The following is a 16,933-nucleotide window of genomic DNA, read 5'->3' on the forward strand; positions in this document are numbered from 1 at the left end:
GAAAATGGAGGATGAAATAAAAACAAGGAAGAAGGAAGAAGAAAGAAGGAAGAAGGCAGTAGGAAGAAGGCAGAAGGAAGAAGAAATAAGAAAGAATGAAGCAGGAGGAAGAAGGAAGAAAGAAGGAAGAAAACAGAAGAATGAAGGAAGAAGGAAGAAAGAAGAAATAATAAAGAAGAAGGAATAATAAAGAAGGTAGAAGGAAAATGGAAAAAGAAAGCAGATAACTGAAAGAGGGAATAAGGGAAAAAGAAGAAGGAAGAAGGAAAAAGGAAGAAGGAAAAAGGAAGAAGAAAGAAGGAAGAAGGTATAGAGAAGAATTAAGAAGGAAGAAAAAAGAAGGAAGAAAGAAGAAGGAAGATGCAAGAAGGGAGAAGGAAGAAGGGGTAAGGTGAAGAAAGAACTTCTCATTTTGCATTTCTAGCTTCTTTCTGCTAATTCGGCCTAATGGCCGTTCGGCACACTGACCTTCGGCCAAATGGTCGTTCGACCTAGTGACCTTCGGCCAAATGGACTTCGGCCTAACGGCCTTCGGGCTAATGGCCTGACACTCAATAACCGGTCTAAAATCTTCCTCTTGGCCAACCTGAACGTTCAAATCTCCTATGATGATTTTGACGTCGTGCCTTGGGCAGCTGTCGTACTCACGATCCAGCTGCGCCTAGAATGCGTCCTTATTATCATCAGTACTTCCGGAATGTGGGCTATGGACGTTGATTGAATTGGATCCTCAACCTGCACATTATCTCATTGATCGGCCACCGGCCATCGGCATATCACTCATCACTATGAAAGCTGTACCCACCTCATGTGTGTTGCCGCAGCTCTGGTAGATAGTATGATTACCTCTAAGCGTACGCACCATTGATCCCTTCCAATAAACCTCCTGTAGCGCTACGATGATGCCGTCTCCACGGTCCTTGAGCAGATTCAAATGTCGATTTATCGAATCTGATAGCACTCCCATGCAAACCAACACCATCAACACATAGGTGAAGACTTCGGCTAACTGTTGATGGTGTTGGTTTGCATGGGACTGCTCTCATGTTCAACAAATCTACGTTTGAAGCTTTGTTTACAAAAGCAGATAAGTCGTTTTGAAAATTTGGTATTGAATTAACGTTCTTAAGTCAGTTTTAGCGCGTTGCCAATTATTTCCTAATTTTGACATATATTTCCTTAATGGGTGTAAAAGCACTACTACTTTATATGTCAAAAAATATTTCTCGGGATTCGGGAATTCCGAATCTTGCGATTTTTTGTTCCGGAACGTCTCGGGCACCGCTTATCGCAGGCACGGCATTTCTTTTAAAAGCAACGTTTTTGCACCAAGTGGTGCCCCATCAAATGTCTATTTTCATCTCAGCCTCCATAAAAATAAAAGTAATCGACCATAATATAATCTGGTAACAGTTTAAGGCACAACATGGAGATCTTCCATCCGGCCCTTTGCACCACTTGGAGTACACATGATCCATAAGAAGATGAAGTAAGTTAAGTGTTTTTTTTTTCATTTCCTTTCTACCAAAAATATAGGCAATTTTTTTTTCGGTAAAAATAAACATAACACATTATGTTATAATGTTATGACGATCATGAAATTTTCTTTCCTCTATATTTGACACAAAATTATTGCAAGTATTGTTATTTGTAACACATATTGATATAATTGTAATAAAATTTTGTTATGACTAACTGGTCGGAGTGGTTGATCCATAACAAACCTACAAGATGAATTAGATTATCTAATTCGTTGAGCTCCCACACAGCATAATAACTTAAAACAGGTATTCAGAATTCAGCAAACTTCTTGAAGGTGACTGCTATTATTTTTCATATGCTTCGTGGTGTAAGTCAAGTTATTTTTTTTAACGAGTGATGAATTTCATATAGTTTGATTGAATGCCTATCAGTATTATCTGTCGAAACTCTCATTTAATCAATCAATCTCCAACTTTCGGAATGAACCTTCCGTTCCAAACAAATATGTCTCTTCCGATACTGGATTTGTCGATTTCCGTTTACTCTCATCTACTCCCAGACTCTGATCATGGATCAAATAATCCCGGTTGTCAATCAGCCTTTGCTCCCAATCATCCACAAACTGTTGCACTGGCCCTAAGTCTCCGCCATATTCCGTGGGTAGAATTGATTTTGGAAAGTACTTGTGTAGCGATTGTAAACTAGATCCATGAAATATTATCTGAAAACATAGAACGAAAAATCGATAAATTGGTAATTATGAATAGCTTTGGGTTGCGTGGCAGATAAGAGCTCATATTTACATTTCTCAAACACATACAAAACTAGCTTCGATCATATGATACATCATTTGTTCATACAATGAAACTAGTCATACTCACACCTACCGTTTTATCGCGGTTTTTCTCAGTCATCAGACTTTTAAAAACATTAATCACAACTTCGAATCCTTTTGGTGTGTTAATGAAGTGGAACCCCTTCTGTCTTAGCGGGCGTCCTTGTTGGTTCAGAATAGCGGCCTTTTTCAGGAAAGATAAGTTGAAGTTGAAGAAATAACCGCTGGATGAATTTCCCATGTCGATGATTGCTGTTTCACCACAGATGACCAGCTGATCGTCATCACGGAACTGAATATCACCAATCATTGTGAACACTTTCTGGACATCGGAAAAGTCACACACGTCTCCCTCGAAAGCATTTCCCCGAATTAGCATTACCTTAGGGTCATCCGGATGCACGGTTCTAGGTAGGGGTACTGACACGCTAAAACAGTAGATAGGAATTGTATTTGCGGAACAGTGATTATCTTCAAAAGTAAGTAAGACATGATTATCACCCCATTTTAATCACCTTCCGTATGAGCGGATCTAGCGGATCCCTGTTGGCCATCACCTCTGGCATTACTGAACGAATAGAATAATAGATGTCCATCTTTTCCTTAACTCGTTGTAGGCTATGTTTGCAAACCCGCAGAAAACTTATTAAAAATTGCTGATCGGTTCTGCCACGAATGTGTTCTGATTGCTTTATCCAGGTGCGAAGGGCCTCCAGCTCTCCGGCAGTGTACTTATTATTTTCATTCAACTCTTCTGAGGCTTTCTTGCGAAGCGCATCCGATATTGGACGAATCGTATCTTTTTCCTAACATACATAATCAAAAAATCAAATTCTTTTACTTCCCTTATAACATTTTAATTACTTGTATGAATACCTACCATATTGACTCCTATAGATATTTTTACAAAATGTTTGTCAGGACCGATCTGCTGCCAGAGTATAAATGATTTAGCATTCTGGCAATTCTCGCGAATGTGACGAATGTTATCATCTTCATTAAATACACATTGCACAGGATGTGCCATTACAATGTAAGAAATAAAACACTCGATTAACTTTGACCAATATCAAATATATTGTTTGGTATGTTGATCGCTTCAGTCTAGTTCAAGATTCTTATTATTATAGCCTTCCATTCATTAAAATAATCATTTTACACGAGAAAAAATGAACGATAATGCCTTTAGAACGTTAAAAAAAGTGAAATTATTAGGTCTGAGGAGTTGACACTTAAACATCAACTGCCAAATTAAAAACCTTAAGAATAAGAGGAAAACTATACATGGGATGGGATTATAATATGCCTATTTTGTAATGTAGCCGTAAGCTTCGTGTAAGGCCGCGTACACTATAGCTTTTTGAAGTTGAAAAGGAATTGAGGGCGTTAAACTTCAGGGTGATTGGGAGCAATTGGCCTGGATCGAATCCAGTGGAGGAGAATACTCCATTTGGCGTAGACAAATCGAGGAGCTGTAGCCCAACAAGTATCAAGTAAGTTTTAAAAACTTAAAATTTTAATATTCTTAACTAATTCGTTTTTATTTTTATCTGAGGAGATGATACTTTACTTATTTTACTACACCACGTGATATTGCCATACATTGAACTTTTCTCTTGATGACAGCTGACGGACCACTCATAGCCAAATTGGAATGACACACTCTGTACCAGAGTGCCTATATATCGTCTGATGGAATTGTGCTAAATGTGTCTAACCAATTTTTACACGTGTGATTAGATTAGATACTACCGTGATGCTGTGAGATGGTAACAATGCCTTATCTTGTTACATTTTCAATATCAAATGATAAACAATGCCCATCAAACGTTTGGCCCGCTTTGGAGAAGCAATTGTGAATGCAAACGTAAGTCATAAGAAATTCTCTTTAATGAATTATAAAAGCAGCTATTAAGTCACCCTAATTATGTTTCCCAAATTAATTTTGTCATATAGATTCCGTTCTCGCTAAGAGATTTTAATTAGTTTCTCTCTTGCAAAATATATTATAAACTTGAATATTTGGTTACCTATTGAATATAACACCTCGGAATGTGAATGAAGGAGATAATTAATGAATATAATAAACACCGGAAGAAACGTGTGTACTTGAAATCAGTGAAATGAAGCGTGAACTAGGAGTTAAAACTTTTTCAGAGAAAATGATTCTTCCGTATTGTTGTGGGGAGCCCCAATTCAATAAACATTATAACAGGTGCAATAGCTCACTCGTAATACTGCCAAGCAGGTTTTAATGATATGTAGCGTATGTCTCAGAATGGTAGGAAATGTGAAGAAATATATTGAGATAAGGAAGCAGGGCAGATGCAGATCAGCAGGTGAGGTGATCCCTAGACCCTAACTACCTGTCTTTCAACTGCACTTACACATAAACTTACAAATAAACCTTAAAGCCTGAAATTGTGGTATTGTGGCACCTTTAACAAAACTTCGGATTCACAGGAAGAGTTTGAAACAGTTTGATGGAATCATTAGATGTTCTGAAGGAACACTTTGAATAACAAAATTAACTAACTTACTTACTTGTGGGTCACCCCGAGTGGTGCATAGGGCCGACTTGAAAGATCTCCATTCTGGGCTATCTCTAGCTATAGTCCTAACCTGTTGCCAAAATTTTGATCGACTTATTTTATTTCATTATTAAAGCTGCACCGCCCTGAGCACCTGGGTCTCCCTTTGCTGCTAATGTCCAGCTGGGTTCCAGTTTAATGCTTTTATTTACAAATTTCGTTTCGGCCCCTACGTAAGATGTGGCCTCTGGTGACAACTACGATGGAGCTCGTTGTTTAAGATCCAGCTGTGAGGCCACCAAGCACGAAATATGTACTGCAGGCATCTGTTTGTGTAACCGTCAAGCGTTACAAGTAAACAAAATGAAGAGGGTCGGTTCAGCACACCGTTTGCTCTGGTGGGTGCAACTTTGCTTGGTAGCAGCATGAAGGCTTCCGTTGGTAGCTGGAATGCTAGCGCTATGTCATACGGAACGGATGGAAATATGGACGATGGCCGAAATGAGGTACCAGGAAGCGAACAATGTGAAGCCGTGCTCGCCTGGTTTTCGTAAGTCAAAGTAAATAGTTCGATAGCGTTTTCCTTCAGAAAAGTTAATTTGTTAAAAGTTTTGTTGACTGGAGAGCCTATTATCCTTCTGGAACCGGTTGCTTTGAGCTAAATTGGGTTAGTTTTACCGTCTGGCAAGTCCAAGGTTCAAAGGACAAGTCCACACATCGCGCCATTCGTCGTGTAACGTGTGCATTTCACATGGCAACAAACCTCAATGCAAACACATCGTGAGAAAATATAATATTCCTAGGCCATCGAACTGCTATTGCAACAAATGCAATGCGTGCACAAAGTAGTTCGATGACTTTCAATAGACATGATCATATTCCACATCGGCAATGGTTTACCCATTGCTGAGATAGCAAAGCAAAGGCCATTACTCGCCTTCTCCATTTGGCTACTCTCTTATCAACTTCGTACTCTCCCTAAATTCGCTCACGATATCAACCAGAGAATGACTCCAAGAACCTTCCGTAGGTAAACCTGTCACTCGATAATAAATGAATAAAGACAGTTCAATTTGAACATTCAACCAGCGCATTTTGATCGCCGAAGCAAGGGAATATCACCTCCGGAGTAAGAACATAACAGTCGGCCATTCCGGTTAATCACGCCATCAGTTGGCCGAACCCTCTATCGGCAATTCGAAGATTTCCGCCACCCGTCGACCCATTATGGACATTAGACTGGCCCAGATTACTATGGGGAAAAAATATTTTTGTCGAATTCCACGGGGCACCCCCCAGAATTGTGTCTTTGGGTGAGAAAATCAATCTCTGAACATTTCAGCTCAATCGCTTGTTGCATAAGCTGGCGCATTTGATTTGAAGTTTGTATGGGGATTTCAGTCAAAATGTATAGGAAAATACACCTCCGTCACTCATACGATCTGGAAATTGCTTCTGATTGCTCGATTGACCTCAGAATTGCAAAAACGGCAGTTGGTATGCTACAGAACAGTTTCACAGAACATTGCATGATGATTAAATGAACTTTTAAATACTGTTAAAATTCTACAGAGAATAATTTCTAGGCATTTGGCCTACTTTGATATTTAAAGTGCAAATCTGTCCTATCCCCCTTCCCACTTTTCGCCCGATTCAAAAAGAAAAAAGGCAACACCATATCTGCTGCCGAAGCCGACAACGAATGGGGTAGGAGATGATCGAAAAAAAACGGGGATCCGAAGAGGTAGCGATGAACGGAGTGGAGAGTCGTGATCAGATAGCCGTCGAGTAAAGACCTGCAAATTATTAAGATTCCCGTAGAAGGCATTGATCCATATTCACGTAGTACGGAGATCGTGTGATTTGGCCAAGTAGTGCAGACAGTGTTCGTGAGTGGCTAGCAATCATCGAAGGGTCAAATTCCCGGAAAAGGTGCGGGACCGACAAAGAAACCCTTGCGCGTCGTTAAGTGGTGCCGAGTTTGCCGAGAAGAAGCCTCGATAAGTAGCTAAGCCCTCGCCCTCGTGTTCAACCTTTCGGCCACGCCGGCTGTTCACTTCGCGAAGCCAGAATCCGGCCTCGCCGATAGACAAACGAGAAGAAGCCGCCGCCTCGAATACCCGCCGAGAAGAAGCCTCGACAAACAGCAAAGCCCTCGTCATCGTGTTCAACCTTTCGGTCACGCCGGCTGTTCACTTCGCGAAGCCGGAAACCGGCCTCGCCGGCAGTTCAACCAACGAGAAGAAGCCGCCGCCTGGATGAATCGCAAATATTTCTTCCTTTTGGTAAGCACTTACGGCCCCGCCAGCTGTCCACTTCGTGAAGCCGAAATCCGGTCCCGCCTGTAGGCCAACCCGCTCGTCGAACGCCACCACCCTTGCCTTCGTGCCCAAATAGCAGCCCAGCCGGCTACCGGCGGTAATGAACAGTCGTCCAAGGTACGTCACCCGCGCGCATGTCGCCAATGGGCCCCTACGTTTAAATCGGCCGCATCCATTCCTTATCCCTGTTTGCTAACCCACTCCTGGCACTATGAATTAAACAAAATAAATTACATAAAAATGTATTTGAACAGTATATTTCTTTCTTACGCTATTCCTATGCATGTAAGTGCGTCGTTGTCTTGTCCTCTTTCTGGTATTCCCTCGTGAATCCCTTGAGCAGGTAAGGCAACCCTGAGAACCCCAACGGTGAGCTAGTTTGGGACGTGTGGACGTCCACTGCATAGACGGCGGACGTCACTAGCAGTTACAATATTGTAGACTTAAGTCTGACATTGTCACCCCCATACTTACCCTAAGTAAACTGTTTGTAACCTAACCGCCAAGCTACCGATTTTTAGTCCAAAAACCTCTCCATTACCTCCATAGACCCTGGAACTCGATGACTAAAAGAGGCCTTGCGTGCCCACCCCGTTGACTACCGTTGGCTAAAGACCAGTAGTCTGGGGCTTAGGTCGGTTCCTCTACTAGAACCTGTTGACGGTTCCTCGAGGGCAAGAGGGCGTACAAGAAACGGTATTAGTTGATGAACACCTGCTGCCGTTGAGTGTTGTCCACTGGTCCATATCATGCTTCGCTTGCGTATAACAGCACAAATTCCACTGTAGAGTTGAAAATTCGGATTTTGGTTCGTTCACTTATCGCCTGTTTTCCAGATATTTCTCAATCTGTTTTTTGTATTGCAGGTTGCAGTGGAATATCAAAATGCATGGAATCTGGCGAGCAAATGTTGGGGAACGCCTGAAAATCTTGCAACCAGTGTGGTTGGCAATGAAAATAAAAATGTTTTGGAACTTCGCAAAAAAAATATTTATAATCTTGCAGGAGTCAAATAAAATCCTTGGTTTTTAGTAAGAAAATATTCCAAGAAATATCCAATTTTCAAAACAGTAAAAAAACTTGATAAAACACGACAAATTTCACTTCGATCACATTTTTCTATTATTGTATGCGCGCCAAAAACAGTGATGCCAAACTTTCAGGAATGACTTTAATTGTATTATTACAATTAAAGTCATTCCTGAAAGTTTGGCATCACTGTTTTTGGCGCGCTTCGAAAAAGTAAATTCGACGAAAACAAACGGACAGCTTTCAGGTGACGTCAAATCATCCTTCTCTTTCAAGCTTATAGGAAGAATAGGATTTGACATCACAAAGTTGACAGCTCGCTGCTTGCATTTTGGTTGCAAACTTCTATCAAGATCTTTGAATTTCGCGTTTTGGAAGAAATTTGCAATAGTTTAAAATTCAGTTTACCTACCTGGATACCTGGTTTGCTACAGTGTCGATACACCTATGCCTGACGTATTGTAGAGCTCCATAATCTTCGGTCTTGGGTGATGTTCCTCCAGTTTCCCCGAACGTTCAGGATCCCCAGGTCCGTTTCCACTGCGTGCAGCCAACGTGTTCGTGGCCTTCCACGAAGTCGCCGGCCCCCGGTTCTCTGTTGAATATTGTTTTCGCTATTCTTTCTTCCGACATTCGCAACAATTCGCACAGCCCACTGAAGTTCTGCCGTTTTTAATACGATTCATAATATTTTCTTCTTTGTATACTTGATACAGCTCATGGTTCATGCGTCTGCACCACACACCATTTTCTAGTTTCCCTCCGAGTATTGTACGCAGCACTTTTCGCTCCATAAAATGCTGCTGGTAGAATCAAAGTTTTGTATAGAGCAAATTTCGTTTCCGTTTGCATGTTGCGGGATCTAAGCTGGTTACGTAATCCGTAAAAGGCCCTATTCGCTGCAGCAAATATGTCTTTTCACTTCTCGGGAAACGTCATTGTCACATGTCACATGGGTTCCAAGGTAACCAAATTTTTCTACAACTTCAAACACATCCCCATCAAGCACTACCTCAGCACCAACACCACTAGGTCTTCCTCTATCTCTACCTGCCATCATGTACTTTGTCTTGGTAGAGTTGATGGTTAAGCCTATACTCGCCGTCTCCGTCTTCAGTGGGACAAAAGTCTCCACTACTGCTCTGCGATCGATTCCAATGAGGTCGATGTCGTGCGTAAAGCCCAGGAGCATATGCGACCGTGTGATGATAGTGCCGTTCCTCTGCACGCCAGATCTCCTAATAGCTCCCTCGAGTGCAATGTTGAACAGTAAATTTGAAAGTGCATCACCCTGCTTCAATCCGTTTAAGGGCACAAACGAGGTTGACACTTCGTCTGCAATCCGAATATTTGATCTAGAGTCATCCGGCGTTGCACGTATCAGTCTAATCAGTTTCGCCATGTTCGGACATTATCTACCACAGCTCATTTCTTTTCTTTGAATCGTACGCTTTTTTGAAATCAACGAACAGATGGTAAGTCTGCAAGTTGTACTCCTGGAGTTTATCAAGGATCATCCGCAGGCTAAACATCTGATCCGTCGTTGATCGGCCCTCACGAAAACCTGCCAGGTATTCGCCGACGAAGGACTCCTCAAGCGGTCTCAGTCTGTTAAACAGGATACGCGACAGGATTTTGTACGCCGAGTTCGGAAGGGTGATCCCTCTGTAATTGGAACACTCTAGTCTGTGCCCTTTCTTATAGATTGGGCATATGAGGCAATCCAACCAACCGGCAGGCAGTTCTTCATCCTCCCATATTTTCTGGGTAATGTGGTGAATTGATTGACGCAGCTGCTCACTTCCGTGCTTGAGAAGCTCGACCTGGATCTCGTCTTACCCTGCAGCATTACTGTTTTCAGCTCGTTTAGAGCCTTCTTTACCTCGTCCAGTGATGGTGGTTCCACAGCTTGACCGTCGCCAACTATGTCCATCCAGCTCCTTGAAACACCTTCATTTTCACCGTTCAACATATCTTCGAAGTCAGCAAATTCCCCTCTCGGTCATTGCACATGGCGGGCAATGGCGCAGTCTCATGCCGCGCGTGATTGATAGTTGCGTAAAATCTCCGCATATCGTTTCTATCCATGTTCTCCTGCGCTTCAGCTATCACGCTATCTCTTCGTGTTGCCTTTTTTCTGCGGTGGATTCGTTTCTCTTCTGCCCTTGCTACACTGTACCGCTCTCTGTTGGAACGGGTACGAGCCACTAGCATTCGACTCCTAGAAACATTTTCTCGTCCGTCACTCGCTGGCACTCCTCATCGAACCAACAATTTCGTTGGCGCTGCTGTGCAGGGCCTAGCACCCTGCGCTGTTGTACACACAGCTTCGTGGATATTTTTCTACAATCTGTTGACGTCGCCAGATCCGGTGGCATTTCCTATTCGCTCGTCCAGCTTCTGGTGGTACTGTTCAGCAACTCCGTCAACTGACAAGCGTTGGATATTGCAACGCATCGTTCCGTTGTTTCGTGAATTCGTGACGTCGGAAAGTCGCGCCCGAATTTTTGCTACTATAAGGTAGTGATCCGAGTCGATGTTCGGACCTCTGAAGGATACTTACATCTACAACATCCGAGAAATGTCGTCCGTCGACCAGCACGTGGTCTATCTGTGAGCAAGTGTCTCCACTCGGGTGTTGCCAGGTGTGTTGGCGGATATTCTTACGAGAATTCCTCTAGCGAAGAGAGAAACTACATATGTGCACAGTTTTTGAGGGCCAATTATGGAGCACTGCTTACAGTTTACGCACTGCAAGTGTCCCAGGGACCAGGGTGTTGAGTTTTGCCAAAAACTATTGATCCGTATCGAAGAAATCGAAAGATTCGGTGCCAATTTGTTTTTTGTTTTTTTCTCGAAGTTGGTATGAAATTGATATATGCAGTTTCTCAAACAATTTCTCAAACATATTTGATAGTTTCGTTCCGTTAGGATACGGCAAGCTTGAATAATATAGATACAGATGGATCTGAAAGCAAGCGAGGAACATTATTTGCGATGATATAAATACCTTCCTTCCGACCTTTGCCAAACTCCCGTATATGGAGAGGGAAGAAGAGTATAAGTGTGGAAGTTGATATCTCTTCACCGGCAAAAGGAAGGTCCATAAACGGAGCTAGGGTAAAACGACCTATTATGAAGGGGTTAAGCACCGTGTCAAAACAAAATTGATTACAAAAATTCTTCAAAAATTACCTGTTGGCCGATTTCGACATTGTTGTAGTTGAATAGGATACTCGTTAACGGGTATACCCCGTTAGGCATAAGTACGTTAGGCATAAAGACGTTAGGCATAACCCAGTCAACACAAAATCGTATATGATGCAACATAAAATGCTAAAGTGGAGGCGATATACGCGAATATTGTAGGAAGAAGAACGTATATCGCCTCCACTTTTGCATCTTATGTGACATTATATACGATCTTGTGTTGACTGGGAAGTACGTTAGGCATAATGGACGTTAGGCATAACGGACGACAGGCATAATGTACGTTAGGCATAATGGACGTTAGGCATAATATGACCCAAAGAACAGCTCATGACATAAAGGCAGAATTATGCCAAACGTCCATTATGCCTAACGTACATTATGCCTAACGTCCGTTATGTCTAACGTCCATTATGCCTAACGTACTTATGCCTAACGTCTTTATGCCTAACGTACTTATGTCTAACGTCGCGGACCCCTCGTTAACTATAGATTCGTAAATATTACGTCAATTGTGCTGAACTTATGTTGTTTTGTTTTTATCACAATAAAAACAAACTACCGCAATAATAGGACGCAGTTGCCTATCGTTGCGATATTTTTTGAAGGTCAGTCCTTTTGTTGCGGTATTGCATGTAATTCTTAGCACTACCACAATAATAGGCTCAAGGGATTCAAATTTTTAACGAAAAATGTTGATTTTTCATCATTTTGAACGGAATTTTGTCAAACAAAAGCTGTTCTAGTCGTTAATCCGAAGAGTGTTAGCTTACCCACAATTGTTTTCAATGGTACAGTCGACTCTCCACATCTCGATGTTCTATATCTCGATATCTCTCCCTATGTCGATGGTTTCCTCAGTCCCTTCAACCTACATACATTTGGACTTCCTACATCTCGATAACCTCCCAATCTCGATATCTCTCTATGTCAATGGGTTCTGATCAAATTTTGTTCGGGATTCACTCTCCTTATGTCGATATGGTCAGATTTTTAGGCTACTAGACCATCTTTGGACAATAACAAACGCATCAACAACAGGAAACGACATTTGTTTTGTTGTCGTTTTTTCATAGCAACGAGATTTTTTGAATCTAGTACCCATTTCAAATTTCCTTCCATTCCTCGATCTCTCCCTATCTCGATGGTCCCTTCAATATCGAGATGTGGAGAGGCGACTGTATTATATCCAGAATGGACTACTTTAACACTACCGTAACATTAGGGCATACCACAACGATAGGAAGTTTTACCCTATCAAATCTTTATTCTGCCTCTAATTATATCATGAACATGTACGTCCAAGTTTGGTAGATGATAATAGGATCAAAAAGCAGTTGCGCGATAATCTGCGACGATACCAACAACACTATGCTAAATCAACTATGTCAGGAAGAAAATAAAGGAAGTTAGTTGAGCCTCAATCATATGTTGTGAGATCCAATTTAGCAGATTATATGTGAAACCCTAGATTAAAAAAAAAACTTGATAAAAGAAGGTGTTGTACATGTCATTTTTGCCTCTACTGCAAGTCTGATTTTGTTTGTATTCGTCTCAATTTCATTTGATATTGAATAAGTAAGCTGTGTACACGTCTACACAGTCGAGCCGAATAATATCACAACAGGGCCATCTTTGGAGATCTTTGCACTTAAATCAATTTTGGTATCAATCGGACAATGATAACAATTCTGAAAATATAGAGAACAAAAAAAAGCAATAACTATAAATACAATAAGTCTTTCATATTTTACGGACTAACTTGATTCAATCGCATAAATATCTCATTACACAGTAACGAAAACCATTGTGAAGCGTGTTCTTAATTCACTGCCTCTATTACAAGCACTACTTACTACCACTAAAAGTACTGCTCCCCTATTATATGGGTTGTGTGGGTTGTGTTCCAATCAACGATTCCAACGTAACAGGAAAACCGCGGGTAACCGAAATCCGAACACCTAAGCACTTCGATATTATGACTAAAACCCCATATCGATAGATAATTTACATAAACATACATGCATAAAACTATTAATAAATTAATATGCATACATAATTGAAAATTAAATAGTAGGAAAAAAAATCGGCTCAACATACAAATGTGATTTTAAATTTTTTATTATTTTACTTTATTGTCTTTATTAAGGAGACTTTAGCCAAAAGCTGGCTCGTCTCCAGCATTTAAAAATTATTTCATTTCAAACATTTAAATTTCAATCAATCGTTATAAATGGAAGGAATAAGTGCCCATACGGTACGCAGATGTGTTGATGTAGATCGAATTAGTCCTTGCCATTGGATGACTTGATTTGATAAGCTTAAATGACGATTCTAATTACGCTTATTGCACCGTTGAAATATCTTTGGTACATCGTTGAGATAAGCTTATCAGTCCAATGAACCATCATGTGGCTTCGAGTGTCATTGAATGGATTTATACGACATCAACAATCGTGAGCCAATCGGCACAACAGAAGCAAAACAGTATGGTACGTCCAATATCCACAGATCTGGCTGGAGTGGCAAAGGACGAACTAAACGAAGACCCAAGCCAGTTAGAAAGCCACCTAAGTGTTATCCGTAATTGGCTGAAAGAGTGTACGCGTTTTCATGGTGTGCTCGACGATCAGATCCTGCTTTCGTTCCTGAGGGGTTGCAAATTCAGCTTGGAAAAAGCGAAACAAAAGTTGTCACTATTCTATTGGATCAGAACTACATTACCGGAAGTGATCCAAAACAGGGATCCCTATGAGGACCATGTTTTGGAGGTGATACGTTTGGGGTAAATATTTACGAATATGAGTGCCAGTTATATTTATACATTTTACTCTATTTCAGTGTGGGAACCCCTCTTCCCGATACAGTAAAAGCAACAGATCCGAAGGTTTTCATAATACGAGTGGCGCGGTTTGATTTGACAAAGATAACATTCGCAGATGTGATCAAAGGAGGAACGCTAATCAACGATGTGTTAATGCGAGACGATGACCAAATGGTTATTTGTGGAATGATTTTGGTTATAGATCTGGCCGCAGTGACTGCAAATCATCTTTTTCAGTTTGATTTTGAGTTTTTGAAGCAAGTAGCAATATTGTATCAAGATGCCAGTCCTCTTCGAATGCAAGGCATTCATATTCTGAACCCACCGCCTGGGATGCAAACCGCGGTTAACATATTTAATAACCTGCTCTCTGCGAAGAATAAAAACAAAAGGGTAAATGCATGTATATACGGCGTGTAAGAATAGTTGTTTACAAATATGTTTATTTTCCCAATAGATATTTGCTCATGGCAGTAATCTGAAGTCATTACATGAACACCTACCAAAAGAAATCTTACCAGAGGAGTACGGTGGCACTTTAGGACCGATACAGGCATTTGTTGATGAGTGGGAGCTAAAGCTCAAAGCTAATCGAGATTACCTTCTCGAAATGGCTAACTTACGCGACAACGAAGCAAGTCGAGGTACAATGTTATCAGCTTCACAATCATTCACATCGTCACCATCTTCATCATTAACAAGCCAACAAACATACTTTGGAATTGATGGCTCATTTAGACGACTTGAATTGGACTGAATAAATTTTGTGATCATGAAACCTGAAGCGTTATAAAGTATTTGAACATTCATATGATTACGGATTTATGACGAAATCTGAACCGAAAAAATTAAAACAATAATGACCCTGAATGACCTAAGGTGATAAATTCAACACATGTTCTCCCATTTCCAAAGGCCCAAATCTGACCAAATAATGTTCGTACATTGCTGAAATTGTGAGATATTCGATCCGCCATTGCATTGGTAGCACCGCAACCACTGCACTTGGCACGGTGCCTCTGGATCAGAAAAACGACTGGTATACGGCGATTTTGCATTGCGTTATAACGGATTGTTTCGTGGATTGCATACTGATAGCTGTCATGTCATGTATGTTCATTAACTTTCTTATCCCAATTTCTTACTGATTTACAATTGGGATTTAATGGCAATCCAATTGGGGGTCCAAAATGATAAAGCATGAAAATTACCATTGCCGGCCACGCCCATCTTCTCCTTTACTAGGAAAGGGAAGGAAATGATGATATGACATTTACTTAACGAGAGATCAACGACTCACCGGCCGACGCCCTCATAATGTCAAGTAGTTGGATGATTGGTAGGGTATGTAGTTTAGAGGTATCATTATAAGCAAATGATATTTTTTTTTTGAAAAGACGTTGGAGTGACATATACTTACTTTTTTACTTATGAATCCTGTACCCCTCCGGTGGTGCAAAGGGCCGACTTGAAAGATCTCCATCTTTCAAGCCCTCACTTTATTGATCCGTGCGCCTAAGTCGATCTTGGTACCGTCGTCTGACGCCATTTGGCTACCAAGATATTGGAAGTTTTCGACATTTTCCACTGGTTGCCCGGCTAGTGTGAAACTGAAAGGGGTCACCGTGTTTACATCCAACGATTTCGTGTTGTTGACGTTGATGACTAAACCTGCCGAAGAGGAGCGCTTGGCAAGGTCGTTGAGCTTACTTTGCATATCAGAGCTTCGTTGCGCAAGGAGTGCAACGTCATCAGCCAATTCGAAGTCGTTTGGTGGTCCATGGTTATAGGCTGCCATAACAGCCCGCGGTTTGGTTCACGGTCAATCGCATCTACCAGAATCTTGTTGATTACGATGAGGAACAGTAACGGTGATAGAATACATCCTTGCCTCACACCGGCTACGACCCGGTTAGTGTCGGCCAAGACCCCATTGTGCAGCACACTGCAGGCCGATGATTTTCTCAGGAACCCCCTTGCGGCTCAGGACGCCCCACATATTCTTCGTGATTGAGATGGTCGAAAGCTTTTTGTAGTCAATGAATACCAATTAAAAAGACTCTTGGAATTCGTTGACCTGCTCTAGAACGATACGGAGCGTGACAATATGGTCCATACAGGATCTTCCGCAACGGAATCCGGCAGGAGAGTCGCATCGATCTTCTCCTGAATCCGGGCTAGGTACATTTTGCATAGATCTTTGAGAACGGTACACAGCAACATAATGCCTATCGCCAGTTATCGCATACAGTCAGGTCACCCTTTTTAGGTACCTTCACTAAGATACCTTGCATCCAGTCGACCGGGAAAATTGCGGTGTCCCAGATATTACGAAATAAACGATGCAGTAGTTGAGCGGATGTCATGGGGTCAGCTTTGAGCATCTCGGCTGATATGCGATCGACCCCTGGGGCTTTATTCGATTTCATGCTTTGGATGGCTGTTTGAATCTCTAGCAGTGATGGAGCTTCGGTATTGACGCGTGTTACACGTCGTATCCTAGGCAGATCATGCCGAGGTGGTGATGGCCTGGCTGGCACTTGAAGAAGTTTTTCGAAGTGCTCGAACCAGCGTTTCAGCTGGTCAGTTGGGTCGGTCAATAACTAATCATTCGCGTCTTTCACAGGCATTGTTGCATTCATCTTCGCCCCGCTTAAGCGTCGTGAGATATCGTAGAGGAGGCGAATGTTCCCGGTTGTTG

At 41.7% G+C, this 16,933-nt stretch overlaps 2 protein-coding genes across 2 annotated transcripts; one reads left to right on the forward strand and one right to left on the reverse strand.

Annotated features, from left to right (window-relative positions):
• Positions 1 to 1,596: 1,596 nt before the first annotated feature.
• LOC134219408 (alpha-tocopherol transfer protein-like) lies at positions 1,597 to 13,227 on the reverse strand. Its single transcript, XM_062698132.1, has 5 exons — positions 13,200 to 13,227; positions 3,198 to 3,310; positions 2,819 to 3,123; positions 2,370 to 2,745; positions 1,597 to 2,203 (listed from the first exon to the last, which is right to left on the reverse strand). Exons 2-5 carry the CDS (start codon positions 3,198 to 3,200, stop codon positions 1,940 to 1,942), a joined length of 948 nt encoding a protein of 315 aa, XP_062554116.1. The 5' UTR covers positions 3,201 to 3,310; positions 13,200 to 13,227; the 3' UTR covers positions 1,597 to 1,939.
• A 438-nt stretch (positions 13,228 to 13,665) lies between these two features.
• On the forward strand, positions 13,666 to 15,031 carry LOC134219409 (alpha-tocopherol transfer protein-like). The gene is made up of 3 exons (XM_062698133.1): positions 13,666 to 14,193; positions 14,250 to 14,625; positions 14,690 to 15,031. Exons 1-3 carry the CDS (start codon positions 13,808 to 13,810, stop codon positions 14,987 to 14,989), a joined length of 1,062 nt encoding a protein of 353 aa, XP_062554117.1. The 5' UTR covers positions 13,666 to 13,807; the 3' UTR covers positions 14,990 to 15,031.
• Positions 15,032 to 16,933: the final 1,902 nt, after the last annotated feature.

Source organism: Armigeres subalbatus, chromosome 3 (assembly GCF_024139115.2).
Source record: "Armigeres subalbatus isolate Guangzhou_Male chromosome 3, GZ_Asu_2, whole genome shotgun sequence".
Lineage (NCBI taxonomy): Eukaryota > Metazoa > Arthropoda > Insecta > Diptera > Culicidae > Armigeres > Armigeres subalbatus.